This window comes from Melozone crissalis, unplaced genomic scaffold (genome assembly GCF_028551555.1).
Source record: "Melozone crissalis strain CALT ecotype California unplaced genomic scaffold, PUWL_Pcris_2 ptg000018l_1, whole genome shotgun sequence".
Classification (NCBI taxonomy): Eukaryota; Metazoa; Chordata; class Aves; order Passeriformes; family Passerellidae; genus Melozone; species Melozone crissalis.
The window spans coordinates 16356232-16373177 of NW_026535796.1; the positions used below are offsets into that span (position 1 = coordinate 16356232).

Genomic DNA, 16946 nt, shown 5'->3' on the forward strand with positions numbered 1-16946 from the left:
AGGCTGGCTCGGTGACCCCCTCCCTCCTCCCGCCGCTGCACGTGGCCCAGCCAGTGTCCCTGTCACAGCGCTGGGATCCCCTCTCCTTGGCTCCGGCACACCCAGGCGCCGCTCATGCTGCTGAGTCCCATAACTGCAGGGATCCAGCGCTCATCCGAGCGGCCCCAACGCGTGAATGGGGCACCCTCCAATTCACAAAAACCAGATACAGAACCATCCTCCCGAAGGAGGGCTCCTGCTTCTGATTTATGAATGGGGCAGCTTGCGGCAATTGGAAACTGATGGGTTACGCCCAGAAACATTAAGTGCCGTAACAAACCCCGGTAACTTGTACTTGAGGGGAAGAAATAAGCCTGTGCCAGAGGAAAAAGCCAGTACCAGGGCTCAGAAAGGTGCTTTGAGATCTGTGAGTGCTGTCTGTTGTTGGTTTGAATGTTACATTCATAAAAAGAAGAAGGTAGCAGTGGGTCTGAGGAGAATGCTATATCACCTGCAATGCCGCGTGTGTGAGAAGTTGAAAGGAGGAGGAGAAAGCACTGCAGTGACAGTGTTCTGCCTTTTTTGTGGGAGCACCGAGCTCTCTGTGCGTGCATCCGGATGGCTTTGCAGAAAGCAGTTTTCCCAAGGGCAGGTGAAGTGAAAGAGAACTAATCTGTTGCTGCCAGTCAAGGCTGTTTAAGGACACTGTACCGTGTGTGTGACAGAGAGATTCAGTTTAGAGGCTTAGAGCAGGGATAGGTGCAAACCCCCATCCTTTCACAAACATGCATTATAGGACAGCACACCATCACATCACCATTGTACATAAGATACAAATCTATAAAAATGGCTACAACAACAGTTGAAAAGGGGAAAAATACAAAAGCTGACACTGACATGAGACACACATGGTAAGAGTCTTTCAAAGACCAAGGATTACAAGATAGAAGCAGAGCTGTTCTGCATTTTATCCCAGGGGGCAGAGAGACTGAAAATGCTTCTGGCTCAGGGATCAGGGGGCTGAAGGGGCTGCAGCAGGAGAAATTTTTGCGGCAGAACATAATTGTTGAAAACTTAATGGTTAAACTGTAACAGTTGAAACAGTTACAGTCCTAACAGCTGAAAGTTGTTTACAGGTGAGAGATACAGAGTCAGCCGTGGGTCTGCTGTTCGAGCCCAGAGAGCAGAGAGGGATGAGGAACATGGTGTCACAGGCAGAGACACCAGGCTGCTGCTGCTGGAATGTCTCCATTGCACCGCTGCCCTGTGCACGGTTCAGCTGCAGCACTTGGGGATTGCTCAGCTGGGGAAGAGAACGCTCTGGGGGGACCTCAGAGCAGCCTGAAGGGAGCCTACAAGAAAGCTCGAGAGGGCTTGTTGCAAAGGCATGTAGTGATGGGGTAAGGGAGAATGGCTTCAAACTGAGAGAGGCTTTAGATCAGGTACGAGGAAGAAATTCTACACTGTGAGGGTTGTGAGGCACAGGTGGCCCAGAGAAGCTGGGAATGCACCATCCCTGGAAGTGTTCAAGGCCAGGTTGGAGGGGCTTTGAGCAAACTGGTCTGGTGGAAGTGTCCCAGCCTATGGAACAGAAGTTGGAAATAGATGATCTTTAAGATGGCCTCTTTCAACTAAAACCATTCTATGATCTTACCTACTTGAGTGTTTTTTTTTTTTTTTTGTTTGTTTGTTCTTGTTGTTTTCTTTTGTGCCTGTGTTTTTGGGGGGAGGAGGTTTTTTTTTTTTTGTTGGTGGTTGGTTGGCTTTTTAAAAAATTTTTTGGTTTTTTTTTCATTTGTTTGGCTTTGTTTTGGGTTTTATTTGGCTTACAGACCAAGTCAGCTCCCATTTTTGGGAATGAAATCAATGCCTCTGATTCCAACACAGCTGGAGTTTTGTGCAACAAATTTTCCTTCTCTATCTTCTATTTGAAGAAGATACTTCCAGTTACTTTTATGAAGGGTTTGGGGAAGGTGTAGATTTGGGATATTTCCTTACTGAAGCAGTGTGATCCAGCAGAAAGTGGCACATGACTCAAACGTCCTGTCAACGAGAAAGCCCAGTACAGTTTTGAAAAGGCACACAGGACTGGAGAACGCGGATGTGTTGGAAAGCAGGCTGGCGGCAGCTCATGGGAACAAATGTTGCACAGGTAGATGATGGCTCAGGTGCTCCCCATGCCCTCTCCGCCGGGAGAAGCTCCCATCCCATCCCATCCCATGCCATCCCGTGCCATCCCATCCCGTGCCATCTCTGTGGGGAGACCCCCGCGGGCCGGGTCCCGCTGCACGCCCGCCCTCCGACCGCGAGGGGGCGCTGGGTGGGCGGGGCCGCGCGTGCGCACCGGCGGGGCCGGTCCGGGGGCGGCGGTGCGGGCGGGCCCCGCGCGGAGCGGCCGGGGCGGGCGGGGCGCGGCCGGGCGGCCCCGGCGACTGCGGGCGGCGGTGAGTGCGGGCGGCGGGGGCGGCCTGTGCGGTTCCGGCGGGTGGGCAGAGAGCAGGGGCTGCGGGAGCCGCAGCGGAGTGGCGGCCCGGCTGCTGCCGGCCGGGTTCCGTGCTGGCTTGGGCCCGCCCGCCGCGTCGCTCGGAAGGCGGCCCGGCTCGTTCCGTCCCATCCCGTCCCGTCCCGTTCAGTCCCTCGGCCCTTGCGGCCCGTCACGCTGTTGCCGCCTCTGTGTGTGCTACGTGTTGCTCCCGTTACTTCCCGCACCCCAAGCCCGTACGGCTTGTGCCGTGCCTGCAGCTGCCCAGGTGGATTGTTGCTGTGTGAGAGGGAAGGTTTCCGTGGATGGAGGGGTACCTTCCATTGAGGGCTCTTCCAGCCGGACAGGTTTGAAATGCTCGCTGCAGTGTCATCACATAGCTGGTTCTGGTGCTGGGTCAGAATGAGGAATAAAGGACGCGGTTAACAGTCGGAAGCATATGGGAAGTTTTTGGTTGTAAAGCTGACTGTAATGTAGCATTCTGGCTTCTGTCCTGATAACAGCATGACACGTGTATTGCCTTGTACAGGAGATTTTAGAGGCTTCCTCCAGAATCAGATTGTGGACATAAAGTGATGAGAAGAGCCGTTAAAAGTGGAATGTTTATTAGCATCTGAGATTATTTTAGTGCTACTGTGTGTAAGTACAGTCAAGTCATGCATTAGCCACCCCATCCTAACAGTCTTTTATTAAGAACACAAAATAAACATAATTCCGTTTGTTGCATCTTTTGATTAATAATGAAATTAATGCTTCTTTTGTTCATTTATATTTATTTTATTCATATTTGATGTCTACTGGATAGTTGACATGTCAGACTTTCTTTTTAGCTCACAGAGCAAGAAAACATCCCATTTTTCCAAAAGAAAAACACATAATTATACCGTTCACATTCTTTTTCTGGAAAACGTGCTTACTACTCTTACAAAGTTCTCATTATGGAGAATTCAGGTTGAATTTACTTATTGAAAGTTTTAGCTGAAAACCTAACCAAGTTGTTGCTTGCTGATTTTTCAGTCTGTAGTAAATGTAAATTGTCTTTTGCAGGAACTACAATTCTTTGTGTAGGAGCTTGTAAGAAATATCAAAGATGATAGTAGTTCATGATACTTTATATTACATCATGTTTTTCATTTCAGCTGTAGTGAACTGATTAAATGCTTTTCTCAGTGTGGCTGCAATGGCAGCTCGTAGAACAATTTTGTGCCCCACAAGGCACGTTTACAAAGATGACAAATCAATTTGTTTTTCTTGCCAGAAATATTTTGCCATCATTTTAATCAGATATGGTGGGACTCCTTTGAAATTCTGTTTAGAAGCACCTTTACCTTAGAAACAGTATCATGGTCCTAAGTTGTGTGTGATGCCCCGTTATAAGCCCTTTGTAGGTATCCAGGCTGTTTCTCCTGTAGATAAGCATTTTGGTTTTTTATTAGCATTGCCTCTGACTATGCTTTGTTGTAGGTGTAGCGGGACTTATGAGGCCTCACCACTTCTGCAGTGTCTGAGATTTCCTCTCCCTCTCTCTGCCCAAGCTGTGCCTTTTTCTGGCCAGTGGTTGTTGACTGGCCCACATCATTTGGTTCCAGTCAGGCCCAGCAGATCAGCCTCAGCTGGTGCCTGCCAAGTGGCAGGCCTGCTTGGCATCCTGTGTTCCAGTGGGACTCATGAGCATCTGAAGAACGCCTACTTCAATCTGCTGAGGCAAAGACCCTTTCCTGAAAGGAGTAACTGCATCTTTCTCTGCATTGTGGTAACTGTGTCTCTATTGTAGAGTTCCTCCTAAAACCTCTCTCTCTGTTTTGTAGTGACAAGAGATAATCGATGCCATTATGTGTGCCTCGGCCAAATACAACACCCGGGGTCCAGCCCTCATCCCAAGGATGAAAACCAAGCACCGCATCTATTACATCACTCTCTTTTCCATAGTTCTGCTTGGCCTCATTGCCACAGGAATGTTCCAGTTCTGGCCTCACTCCATTGAATCATCCAGTGACTGGACCGTTGAAAAGCGCAGTGTCCATGATGTGCCTGTGGTCAAGCTTCCTGCCGATAGCCCCATTCCTGAGCGGGGAGACCTCAGCTGCAGGATGCACACCTGCTTCGATGTCTACAGGTGTGGCTTCAATCCCAAGAACAAAATCAAAGTGTACATCTATTCACTGAAAAAGTATGTGGATGAGTATGGAACGTTGGTGAGCAACACCATTTCCAGGGAGTACAATGAGCTGCTGACGGCCATCTCTGACAGCGAATTCTACACGGACGATGTCAACCGGGCCTGCCTTTTTGTGCCATCCATAGATGTCCTCAATCAGAACGCCCTCCGGATCAAAGAGACAGCTCAGGCTTTGGCACAGCTGTCCAGGTATGTGCTGAAACTTCAGTGTGTGAATGTGAAGAACACAAAGTGAAAAAAGTGAGTGTAACGCAGGAGGGGAGAATGCAGTGAGTTAATGCCAGCAGTAGGCTTTGACAGAACTTGTCTCTATGTAGAGAACACCTTTCTAACTGCAGTTTATTTCTTCTTTTGCTGTAGGTGGGATCGAGGCACAAATCATTTGCTCTTCAATATGCTGCCTGGAGGGCCACCGGATTATAACACTGCCCTAGATGTTCCTAGAGATAGGTATGTGTTGTGCTGTGTGATGGACAGATCTGGGTTTAAGTGCCACTGAAGAAGCAACAAGCTCAGAAGGGCAATTGGTAGCAAAGGATGTGCTCCTTAAACTTTGCAAAGATAGACTATGACTTGCTTGCTTCTCAAAAAAGGAAAGTAAAGCCTTGTATAGAAGAGGTATTTACTTTTGAAATTTGATAGTTTAGCCCCATCCTTAAATTTATAAGGGATGTGGCTGATAGTTTGCTTTTAACTCTTGGACTTGCTGTAAAGTTGGAGAACCATGATCTGGTGTGTAACTGATTATGAATGCTTTACAGAATGTTCCATTTGATGCAAATTAGAAATTCAAAGATGACTGTAGCAGCAGCTTTCTAGTAGAAGTCAGGTGCTTCAGGGATATTTTAAAGCAGCTGCTCTGCTTGACAAAACTATGCTGAATTTCAATAGTTTTTGTTGTCTTAATAATTAGACTATATTAGTAATTGGACAAGTGCTCTTAGTTATTCTCTGGCAAGTGTGCTTTAAAAATATTTGCCAGGAGCTTAAAAGGCATACATTCTGAGCTCAATTTTCACTTGCAGGGTAGTTTAGTTTTGGAAGAGCAAAGGAGGTTGCAAGGCAAAGAAACTTGGAATTAGAGCAAGGCGATACTGTTGCTGAAGATGTTTCTAATATGTCAGCCTGTGTGTGCTTAGTTCTGCTGAGTTAGGTCCATTGTAACCAGTGCTTTTGCTGAAGGTCAAAGTTAACTTTCTTCTGCTAAATGTTAATAAAATTTTGCCTGAGATATGGGATCTTTGCTAAGATGGTGGTCTGTGAAGTGTATCTTGATTTCTTTTCAGCAAAGACAATTTAAAACATCCTCCAGTACCAGAACATATTTTTTTCCTGCACATGTTTAAAGTAAATTTCCTCATTGTAATTACATCACTGTGAAATATGTGTAAGTTTTGTCCTCCTCTGTATGAAATATGTTGTATGTATGGATTAGCCTGGAGAGGGCAGTCGAGCATCAGTCTCCTGCAGACAAGTCTGTTAATCTGTTAGTAAATACTTGAATTTGTTATCTTAGATTTATACTTAAGGGGAATTTTCATTTGACGGTGGCATGGACTGCATGCTTATGGATACATGTGTCTATCAAAAAATTGAATATATTAACTGAAAGTAGTAGATATGCTACAGAACTTTTTATTTTTACTTTTTGATCTCAAATCTCTGTTTACATTTGGCCTTGCATGCCTTGGCTTAGCAGGCAGGAAGCCTATTATTTTGGTAGGTGTTTCTCCTAAGTATTTGTCATGCTAACATGGAAAACTGAGTAATTGAAGTAAAAAACTGAAGTCTTTTTTGGCATTCAGCTGATGTATTTTGCCAATCTGACTCAGTCCACAGCTGTATGATCATGAGCTGTAATACATTAGAGAGGCAATAACAGTGCTTGGGATGGAAGAAAAAAAGGATATTCCTTTTTGTAGGCAGTCAGCAGTTGGGCTGTTTGATGTACAGAACCTATTCTACAGGTCACAGGTGTGAAGACAAGGGGCCTGTGAAAGAAGTTGGGAGTGTGGACCTAGTCCTGGGGAGGCCTGAGGGTGCAGTGTGAGCTTTCAGTACGATTTTGGAGACCTTTGGAGTTCTTAGTTCATGTCTAACAGAACAAGCAACGTGGGTATGTTTCCTTAATTTGAGAATATTTAAAGGTGTTAGGAATGGGTACAACTATGAAAGACAGTTGTTTGTAGCATCACAGGGTGAGAAGCTGCTGGCCAAAATAAAGGCATGCTGGCACGGTTCAGTTGGTTTTGAATGACTTCTCTGAACTCTACCATGACAACTCTAGAAAGACTGCATTTGTGGGAGTTTGTGGATCACTTGTGAAATCCACAGGTAATATTTGTGTAGTTTGCACAGGAGTGTGGCCTGCCTTCTAATCAACATGTCTGAGACATCATACACAGTTGAACTGTAGTGGATCATGAAGTTTAATAGACTTGTGTTCCAATCACTTGCTGCAGAATGTTGATCCAGATAAAGTAAGATCTTATACACAGGGGGGCAGTTCAGTTATATAATAATTTTACATCTGGAAAAGTTCTTGGCTAAGATACTTCACTAAGGTTGTTTGTTTATTAAATCTTTAAATCCAATTTCCAAAGGCAGTGTAAAAGTGCTTTATTCCATAATTTCAAAGGTGAAAGTTTGCCTTGTGGGCGTGGAGATTATGTTGCTAGTATTAGCTGCCGTAACATTTGTAATCTCCTGCCATAAAACCTAAAAGATAAGCTCTATATTGTCTGTTAATTAGTGCTGTTGGATTCAGTACAATGATGAGGTTGACAGGATTTCTTTTGCAGAGAAATTCTGGTGCTGTAGAATTGAATTTATGAACTAAGATACTTTTTATTTATTTCTATTTCAGTCCGTGAATTGGGTTCAGTGCCTTGTGAAGTTTGGCAGAAAGCGACTGCAGATGGCAGTTGGACAGAAACATTTAGAGTACAGGCCAGCTGGAGCACTTCATGGAGAGAAAAAAGGATCAATATTTGAAAAGTGGTGAAAAGTTGCTCAGGGACAGTCATTCCTTGCTGATCAGTGCAATTTAAAGATTATTTGTCTTGAGTACATTAGGAGTTAATATCCCTACTCTCTTAATGCACTGTACAATGAAAATCCAAGTGGAGTTACTTAACTGGTGTTGGTTCCCTGTGGATTTATTTAGGTAAAAGTCTGCATGACACACACCTGCTTTCTCAAGGCTGATGAGGTGCTGTCGTGTTTTCACTGGATCCTATTAAAACAATCTGGTTCTGGTTTCCCAGTTTGGGGGGAGGGGGTGTAAAAAAGAGAAGGGAGATATAAACTGCAAGAACAGTAACACTCAAGCCATTTTTTTTTCTCTCTTCTTGTAACTGAATTAATATAGATAAGATATAGAACATGCAGCTTCCACTGTGAGACCTAGTCATAGCAGTGTTGTACATGTCAGCAAAAGCAGGGGGATGAGGGACATTGGAAAGGAATTAAAAATTATTTGGAACCTAAACTCAGCATGTACTTAATTTATCATCTGGTTCTCTAGTTGTTTTTTGTTCCTATCATAGTTTGTGTTCTGAATGAAGAGTCACATTTATGGCAAAGTGTGATTGTGGTGTTTGAGCACTGAACAATTGTGCTGCAGGTCAGAACAGGAGGTGAAGTATCTGTGGGCCATCTGATGGGGATTAGAAGAACAGGCACAACATACTGGTGTTCATCCTGAATGTCTTGTTCTGATGGGAAAAATCTTGGGTGATAATTCGGTATAATGGTTATCTCTTGTCTAACGTTTGTGGAAAATGCTTTTCCAAACACCTTACCAAGGATTTCATTCAGTGATATCTGAAAACAATAATAGTAGCTAATGGATTGTTGGTGCCTCTTCCAGTCTCATGTTGACATTTTGTTCCTCTGTGTGTCCTGATTACTGAGACCTGTGCCTGCTCTGACCTGAGCTGTGACAGTAAGGCTTCTCACTGCAGTCATAGCTGCAACAATGGGTACAGCTCCTCGAGATCCTTTCTTTAGTGCCTTGTCTAGTAATGTATTTGTGTCCTGCTCCTTTCCACAGAGAAGGAGACAAACTGGAATTGAGAAATATGGTACCTCAAGCAGAACCAGTATCCCAGAAGCAGCTAAAAGTATAGCACACCCTCCTGTTGAGTGGTAAAGGACTGAAAATTTGATCAGCTCTTTGAGAAATCTCACAAAAGAAGCTGAATCTGGGCTTCTTTTGGAGCTAGGATGATGTGTTCCTGATGCTACCTGGTCACTGGACATGAAATGACAATGGAAAAATTGTTGTCCTGTACTAGCATATTTTAAAGAGGCTTGGTTTGTCGTAGGAGATAGTAGCAAACCTTTTTTTTTTTCTGGAATTCTGCATGATATATTGCTTTCTTCTATACATATTGTTCTCTTCTGTTTCTTAAAGCACTTCTGTGTGGCAAAAGGTTGTCCCATCTAGGAAAAGGCGCTATGCAAGTCATCCTTTTGGAAGGTTGAATTGCATTTTAATTTATCAGTCCTTGATTTTTCCCTTGCTCTCTAGAATATAGTGTCACAAGCAACCTCTCCTGTTGGAACTTAGTGTCATAACATACAGATTTCTTGTTTTCATGTTTTCTGTTTATAGAATTTTTGTGTAATATAAAAATGAAATAAATTTCACTAGTATGATAACTTTGAAAATACAGTTGCAAATAATTTCCATCCTGAGACACCCAAAATCACTATAAGATACTAAAATATTCTGTTGTGATTTGTATCTGAAATACAGCTTGTCTCAAACAATTTAAAAGTTGTGCTATAACCAATTTTAGTATCAAGGCATCAAGGAATATCTTAACTAGTATAAATAATTCAGAATGTGTTTCTTCAGATTAAAATTGTCTTAGGATATGTAAACTTGGAAATTGCAACAATAACAGCAATATATTAATTTCCCTATATTAATGCAAAAATGGTCCATTCCTCAGTGATCCTACACAATTGTAAGCACTCTGTTAGAATGCTTACAATTACATGATCCAATTTAGCAGTAAACCAAGATGACAAAAACTGAAGTCAGCCTAAAACCAACATGAAAACATGCCACTGACAAATGCTGAGGGAAAAGCTTATCTCAGAGCACGTGCCTTCTTGTTCTGGCAATGACAAGCAGTGAATCACTGGAGTTTGAATGTTATACATTGTCAGTTTAAACTTTCTTGTATTTTCCAGAGCTCTGTTGGCTGGTGGAGGCTTCTCCACTTGGACCTACCGGCAAGGCTACGACGTCAGCATTCCTGTTTACAGCCCATTGTCAGCAGAAGTGGATCTGCCAGAAAGAGGACCAGGGTAAAATGATTCCCATGAATTGTGCAAAGTATATTCAATATTATAGTCAATTCAATATCATATTTCTTATTGATGATTGTGAAATATAAATATAGCTAATAACTTTATGGTGAGCTTGGGCAATTTTGTGTTGTTTTTAACAGCTCTTGCTATTAAAATAGATGATGCTTTCAATGCTGATGGTTCCAGTGGTGATGGTTCAATTGGCAACTGCTCCCTCTAATAGCTTTATGCTTTTCTTATATTGTGGTGCCCAAAACTGTGCAGAGGACTCAGAGTGGAGCAGTCTCCTCCTTTGACCAGCTGCCTGATGCACCCCAGGACATGGCTGGCCCCCCTGGCTGCCAGGGCACTGCTGACTCATATTCAGCTTGCCATTGACCAGGACCCCCAGGTCTCCTTCCACAGGGCTGCTCTCCAGCCTCTCGTTTCCCAGTCTGTCCATGCATCCAGGTTTGCCCTATCCCAGGTACAGCCTGGCATTTGTCTTTGTTAAACTTCATACTGTTGGTGATTGCCCAGCCCTTTGATTTGTTACAATCTCTCTGCAGGGCTTCTCTGCCTTCAAGAGAGCCAAGAGCTCCTCCCAGTTTTTTGTTGTTGACAAACTTAGTATCCCTTCCAGTCCTGTGTCCGAGTTGTTTATGAAGATGTGGAAGAGCTCAGGCCCTAGGCTGGAGCCCTGAGGAGCCCCACTGTGACTGGTTGGCTGCCTGATGTAACACCCACTATTGGCACCTGACCTGTCATTAAGCTCTTAAAAAAGGAGGATGAAAACTTGTATGTGTGATTATGGGAATGCATACATCTGGAGCTTAATACTGATTTGATTTGTTTCTTTTTTTAAAGTAATGGAGTAAGAGATAAACACAAAAAACACAACGCTCCCCTACCTGAACCTTGTAGTTGGAAATAAAGCAAGACAGTTGGGAAATAAAGCACTGATTTTCTAAGAACATGTAATTAGCCATTGAAATTAACTATCCTGGCAATGGTGGCTTCTCTAATCTGTTCACGTCTTCAGAACAAGAGGAGGTAGAAGTTTGGAAGACATGCTTTAACTGGTTATGGAAGGTTCTTTTTATATTTCATAAATCTTCTAATTACACATCTGGAAAAGTTCCACTGTAACAAGGTCTTACTCTATTATGGTTTAAAAGATGAGCAGACAGAGGCAATGGGGATCAGTGATCTGTCTGCTCATTGTCAACATCAAGTTTACAAATGTAGAAGCTTTAGGTCCTTTTCTTCTTACAGTGTTCTGAAGACAATATAAATTTTCAAAATGGAAAACTGATTGAAATGGTGCACCCTGTGTTGGACACAAAAGTTATCAGTCTTTGGGTTTAGTTGTCTTTTCTGGTAAGGGCAGTGCTCTTGCTGTTGCTCTTGGCTGCTCCAAGTACAGTAATGCAGTCAGTTAGGACAAACTTGTGCAGCAGTGGTTTACTTTGCTCACACCCTTTGTGTCCCTGCTTTGTGATGCCTTGGACCAGGCCAGCGAGTGGCATCTGGTTGCATCCCAGCTGATTGTTCGTAGGTCTCAGGTGTTACTGCATTGTGACACAGAGTGAAAGCAAGCTTTGTGTTTCTGTCTGGGGAGCAGGAATGTGGTGATAGGTTCCAGAATGTATAGAGCCAGTTGTAAAGAGAGAAGCAGTCATGTTGTTCATGTCCATGTAGTCAGATAAACTCTGTGTCTCGTTTTGGGTCGAATAAGAGAAGTAGGTCTTGTGTTCAGTAAAGGTATTGGAGATTCCGTTTCTCAAAACTGTTTTTTTTTTTAAATAGTGTTGGGCAGCCTGGTGTCCGGAGTGCCATCCAGTGGCCACTCAGCGTTACTAGTGAGACGGGTTCCCAGCCTCGACTGCTTTTTGCAGGAGGGATGGGATGGGGACGCACTGCCCAGAATCCAGGCTTGCTTGGGATAAACCTTTTCATCACACTGTGTTAGTGTGTTGTTTCTTGGGAGATGGCCTGTTCTTTCTTTTGTAGCAATGTTTGATAAGCTAGATTTTGAGTATCACAGATTGATGACAGTTTCAAGGCAAAATTTGTTTTTAAACGTGTACACAAACAGACCTTTTTTTTTTAGCTGGTTATATGCATTTATTATCACTCATCTGTATAATTATTTCCTTTTTTTAAGGCCTCTTACAGAGCTGAACTGAGGGGGTTTGATTTACTTGCCTTTTTAATTGGATTGCTTAAAATCCACTTCTGCTGGTAGCAAGTTGGTAGCAGCTGGAGACTTGTGAGAAAAAATGTTTAAAAAAAATACTATGCATCTGTTAATTGGAGCAACTAAAGTGACCAGCATGAAAATGAGTAGAAGAGGTGAGAAGAGCAGCAGGAGAGGTCTGACTTTATAAAGTGTGTATGTTTGTGTGTTTTCAGAGCTGTAAATTAAAGATAGCATCACGTGGAGTAAAACTGGAACCCTAAGTACAGGCCTCGTGCTTCCTGTGTTCTTTTGGCAGCATGAGGGCACTCACTCACTATGTGTGTTCCTTTCACTGGGGAGTGGTTGGAGCAGTCTAACTTCAGCTGACCTGTTTTAAAAGAAAACCCAAGTATAGATGAGTATAACAATTATATGACATGCTATTTTCCAGTATTAGTATAACTTTTTTAAGCAGCAAGCACCTAATTTGCGCTTGTATTCCTGTATGGTTTACCTCCAGTGTTTTTAAACATGTCAGTATTTAAAATGTTCAGCACATTTTAAATATTCATGGTTTTAGAGCATGGTATGAGTTGAGAGTGTATGAGATAACATACACCATATGGACCTTCAACTTTTCATTGGAAATGTTGCCTTTATATTGCCCCAAGGGATAGAACTGAATCACAGTTAAAAAGATGAGCTTGTGCTATTGCTGCTGTCACCATATCAAGACTAAATAAGCTAAATACTAAATACTGAGTTGTTAGTTCAGCATCTTTTCTCAATTAAAATTCATGAGAACATATATGGGAGGAGAAACTAGAAGCACTCAGCACTCAGTGTCCTATCTACTTTGTTTTAGTACACAAACACCAAACAAAAGTACAATCAATCCTGGCATCAGTAGCAGGCTGATTTAAAATGCAGCTAAATAATGTTTCTCTAAGTTTGTGTAGAAGTTATAATGCAGGTGCCTATTCTAATGCAATAAGCACTCTTACCAAGTACAAATAAATTCAGAATTGTAAATGATGTTGAGCCACTTGCTATCCCAGACTTAATTATATTTCATCATTACCCTTTCCAGTGTTGTCTGAAAGTCTGGTCTTGGCACCATGTCCACATTTAGTTAATCTTGCTGTGTGTCCTGGTTTAGGACAAATTAGGGGAAATCTCCAACCACCCCTCCCCCCCCAATACCGGGTTCGGGAAGGAATTCCTTGGAGGAGCAAAGTGGAAAACAAAACCTATTTATTGGCAAATAACAAAAGAACACTCCCCAACACAAGAAAAGAAAAGAAAACCAGTCAGTGTTGTGGAGGGTGCCGAGCGTCTCTCGCAGGCTCCGGAGGTCCCGCCGGACGTCCCAGGTCAGGTCCGGAGCCGGTCCAGTATCTTCAGGGGAGGGTAAGAAAGAGAGGACGAAAGAAAAGGGAAAAAAAAACAGCACAGAAAGCAGCAAAGGGAAAAAAGGCAGCTATCAGCTAGGGCTAAGGCAGCAGCAAGCAAGCGAAGTAGCAAGCAGAAGCAAGCAGGCCAGCCAGCCAAGCAGCCAAAAGCCAAAAGCGAAAAGCCAAAGTACACCCAGTCCCCCTCCCTCCTCCCTCCCCGCCCCGCCGCGGCAAGACGGCCGGGGGGGGGGGGGGTGAAAAGAGAGAGAGAGAGAGAGAAAAAAAAAACACAGCTGCCAGACATAATACACGATATTGGGATAAAAGCGGTCATCCCATGACACTGTGCTTCTCCAGAATGGAGGGAAATGTGTTCTTGAGATCTTGGAAGTAAATTTGCAGTGCAGTCAGGTGACCTGGCTGTGTGTTCTCAGCCCTCGCAGGTATTTCATTCTCTCATCTCAGATGGCTCTGCACCCAGAGTACCGCCTGGAGCTGGAGGCTCTTCAGGCTGAGAATGGGGAGTCAGTGCTGGTCCTAGACAAATGCTCAAACCTGTCAGATGGGGTCCCTGCCGTTCGCAAGCGCTGCTACAAGAATCAAGTCTTTGATTATCCTCAGGTGCTTCAGGTAAGGCTGTCTGTCCTGCAGACTCCCCTTCCCAGCAGTGTCTGTCTTAGCTGTGATTCTGTTTCTCTTCAGCAGTGGTAGGGTACTTCCTTGTATTTAATTAATATGCTGGATATCTTTTAAAACTGCATAATTTGTTATGTTACCTCGAGTATTATGTCCTAACTTCATCCTTATTTTTAAGAGGGCCAGAAACGATGTGCTCAAACTTATATGTAGACTATGATTATATGAGACTGGTCATGGTGGTTTAGTAACACAAGACAGTGTTATGTAAACTTAAAATTTACACAGAGGATGCTGTCAAATCCAACAGCAATGGGATGCTAAAATGGAGGAAGGGAAGGAAAAACTTTTAGAGGCAGATAAAGTTGCTCACTTCAGAACTGGAGAGGAACATTGGAATCTACATCTTCCAAAATAGCTGACAAAAGGGCTTTCAGCAGGCATGAATTTGGAGTTAATTTCTCAGCTATGACAATCCACGCCTTGCTAGATGAAGCTTGGAGCTGAAGATGGCTTTGTCAATTGGATAGAAGGTTAAAATGAACTTTAAACAGCAAGAGTGTTACATGTAAGTAGAGTTAGTCAGATTACATTTTTTGTATGCAGCTTAGTAGTTAAATTGTACAAAACTATCTGTGTAGATATGACAGACTGAGCTAGAAGGCTTGTCAGCATGCAGCTATGAACACATCTAGGTGAAATGTGTTTCATGGCCTTGGCCCAACTTCCAGAGGCCTTTTGATGTGTCAGTGAAGACAAAACTAGATAGTGTTCTCAGACCCCTGTGTCTCTTGGCAGTTCACTAGCAGAGGTGCTTTGGCATGCAGTGTGGTGAAGTGAGTTATGCCATAGGCCACTGTGCTCTGTCTGTGGCCACCAGCATATAATCTGTCTTTGAACTTCAGCAAATGATGGTAAAATAACAAACAAGCTGAGGAAAGCCAAAGTTTCCACCCCTCCTGTTATGTTTTGTAGGAAATATGTTTAAAATTCCATGTGGAGGAGGAGGAGAGGGAGGAAAGGGTCACTGTGAGTCCCAAACTTTGAGTAAAAAAGAAAACTTGTTTGCTTTATTTCTTTAAATACAGACTGAATTGCTAAAGGATGGCAACTCAGGGAATCTCTATCTTGCTATATATGATTTTATAACTCAGAAGAGAGCTGGCACATACTGAGATTGTTAAAATACTTTCCCCTGCATTTCCCTTTGGAATGTCTGGCTGATAACAGTAGTGATGTGAGGAGATGTATTTATAGTAACCTTTGTCTAGACAGGAAAAATGGTTATCTGGGCAGATGAGCATGTGTGTCCACATCTGGACTTTTTTTTTTCCTTTTTTGTCTCTCCCAGACCTTACTAGTCTCTTCCACCTGCTGCTGTGTGATCTAGTGAGTCAATGGTTAAAATGTGTGTTCATTTTCTCAGCTCCTTCCATTCCCCACACCCTTCTTTTCCTTCTCTTCCTGTCTAAGAGTGGGGGAAGGGGGACTTGGATCACAGTTCATCCTTTCCAGCACTGCCTTTACAGATGTCTTACTAGACAGACTCTTGGACTTCTGGGTTGTTAATGCTTCCTGTTTGCAGTCTTCTCTTGGATGGGATTTTCAAGGCTCTTAGTGCTCTATGGGTATGAACACAGGTCTTATGATTGCATCAGGAGACAAGTGAAGAGCCAGCAAAACCCCTTGTATTTCCTAGTTCCATCTTGATATTTTGCTGCCCTGCTGAGCATTCTGGCTCCTTTTCTTCAGGCCATGGAACACAAGCTGGAAAGATGTTTTCTTATCTGTGGGAATCTCTGTATCAACTTTATAATTTTTCTTTCTTAAACTTAGGGATAATACTGACTTGGGATTTTCCCTGTTGTGTAGCTGAACTCTACTAGCATTTATTTTGAGATCTTGAATCTGAAGCAAGATTCCTCAGTGGCAGTGAGAACCAAAGTCCCTAAATACAGGGTGAGGGCAACATAGTCAAGAAGTCTTCTCTGCTGGAGGTTAAACTCAGTGCACTTTGTCTTGTGTGTTGTGGACATGAGTAAATGGATTATACTCTTCTCTGTGACAACTTTTTTATCTTTGAAGCTCCCTTCCTTCTGCCCTCATTCCTTCAGAATAAGTAGCATTGATAGAGTCAATCTTTCCTTGTAGATTTCCTTTCAAGGTAAGTAATCATTCTTTATTTACCACTGGAAGTGCGCTGCCCAAGACTGAACCCTGCTCTGTCTGAGGTCTTTTGTTACTGTGAAGAGTAAGTGAATCCTTCAGATTTCTTCAATTGTACATCTTTTTGGACTGTAATATTACCTGTGGATGGAGTGGTTTGTTTTTTCAACAGTACCACATTTCTATCCCATGAATACCTTTTATTTTCCTGTTCTTTTGTAGGAAATGTCCTCTTCTGCAAAGTGCAAATCTTAGCCAGTTACTTCATGTTTTGGATTTGTGCAGTTTGCTATTTTTCTCTAGGTGTTGAATTCTATATGTAACAGTATTTCTTAGTTGATTTATGCATATGATGTCAAAGTCTAATTCTGGTATCCATTATACCTGCTAATCCCACAAAATCATAGGTATTGTGAGCTCTAATAAGTATGGCCTTAATTCTGCTGCTCAGTTAACTGAGGGACACATTGAATCCTGTTGTACTTAAAAAAGATTACTTGGTCCATCACTGTTTTATTTGTGAGCCACTGCTACCTACTTTATACTTGGAGTTCTGTAACTGGAGTTTTTGTAAGGAGCCTGTAAGGGCTTTATCTAGCCCTGATTTCTTAATTTGCATGTGAA

The 16946-nt window shown here is 43.0% G+C and overlaps 1 protein-coding gene across 2 annotated transcripts in view; it reads left to right on the plus strand.

The window, feature by feature from the left end:
* Positions 1-2363: 2363 nt before the first annotated feature.
* Positions 2364-16946, plus strand: part of EXT2 (exostosin glycosyltransferase 2) — a 74401-nt gene continuing 59818 nt past the window's right edge. The window contains exons 1-6 of one of the 2 annotated variants that reach the window (XM_054275812.1): positions 2394-2423; positions 2991-3100; positions 4270-4829; positions 5001-5090; positions 9846-9962; positions 13955-14150. In XM_054275812.1, the coding sequence (XP_054131787.1) occupies positions 4294-4829; positions 5001-5090; positions 9846-9962; positions 13955-14150 (939 nt within the window). In that variant the 5' untranslated portion in view covers positions 2394-2423; positions 2991-3100; positions 4270-4293. Of the gene's footprint in view, positions 2424-2990; positions 3101-4269; positions 4830-5000; positions 5091-9845; positions 9963-13954; positions 14151-16946 lie in introns of both variants that reach the window. The other variant, XM_054275813.1, reaches the window with a different exon arrangement.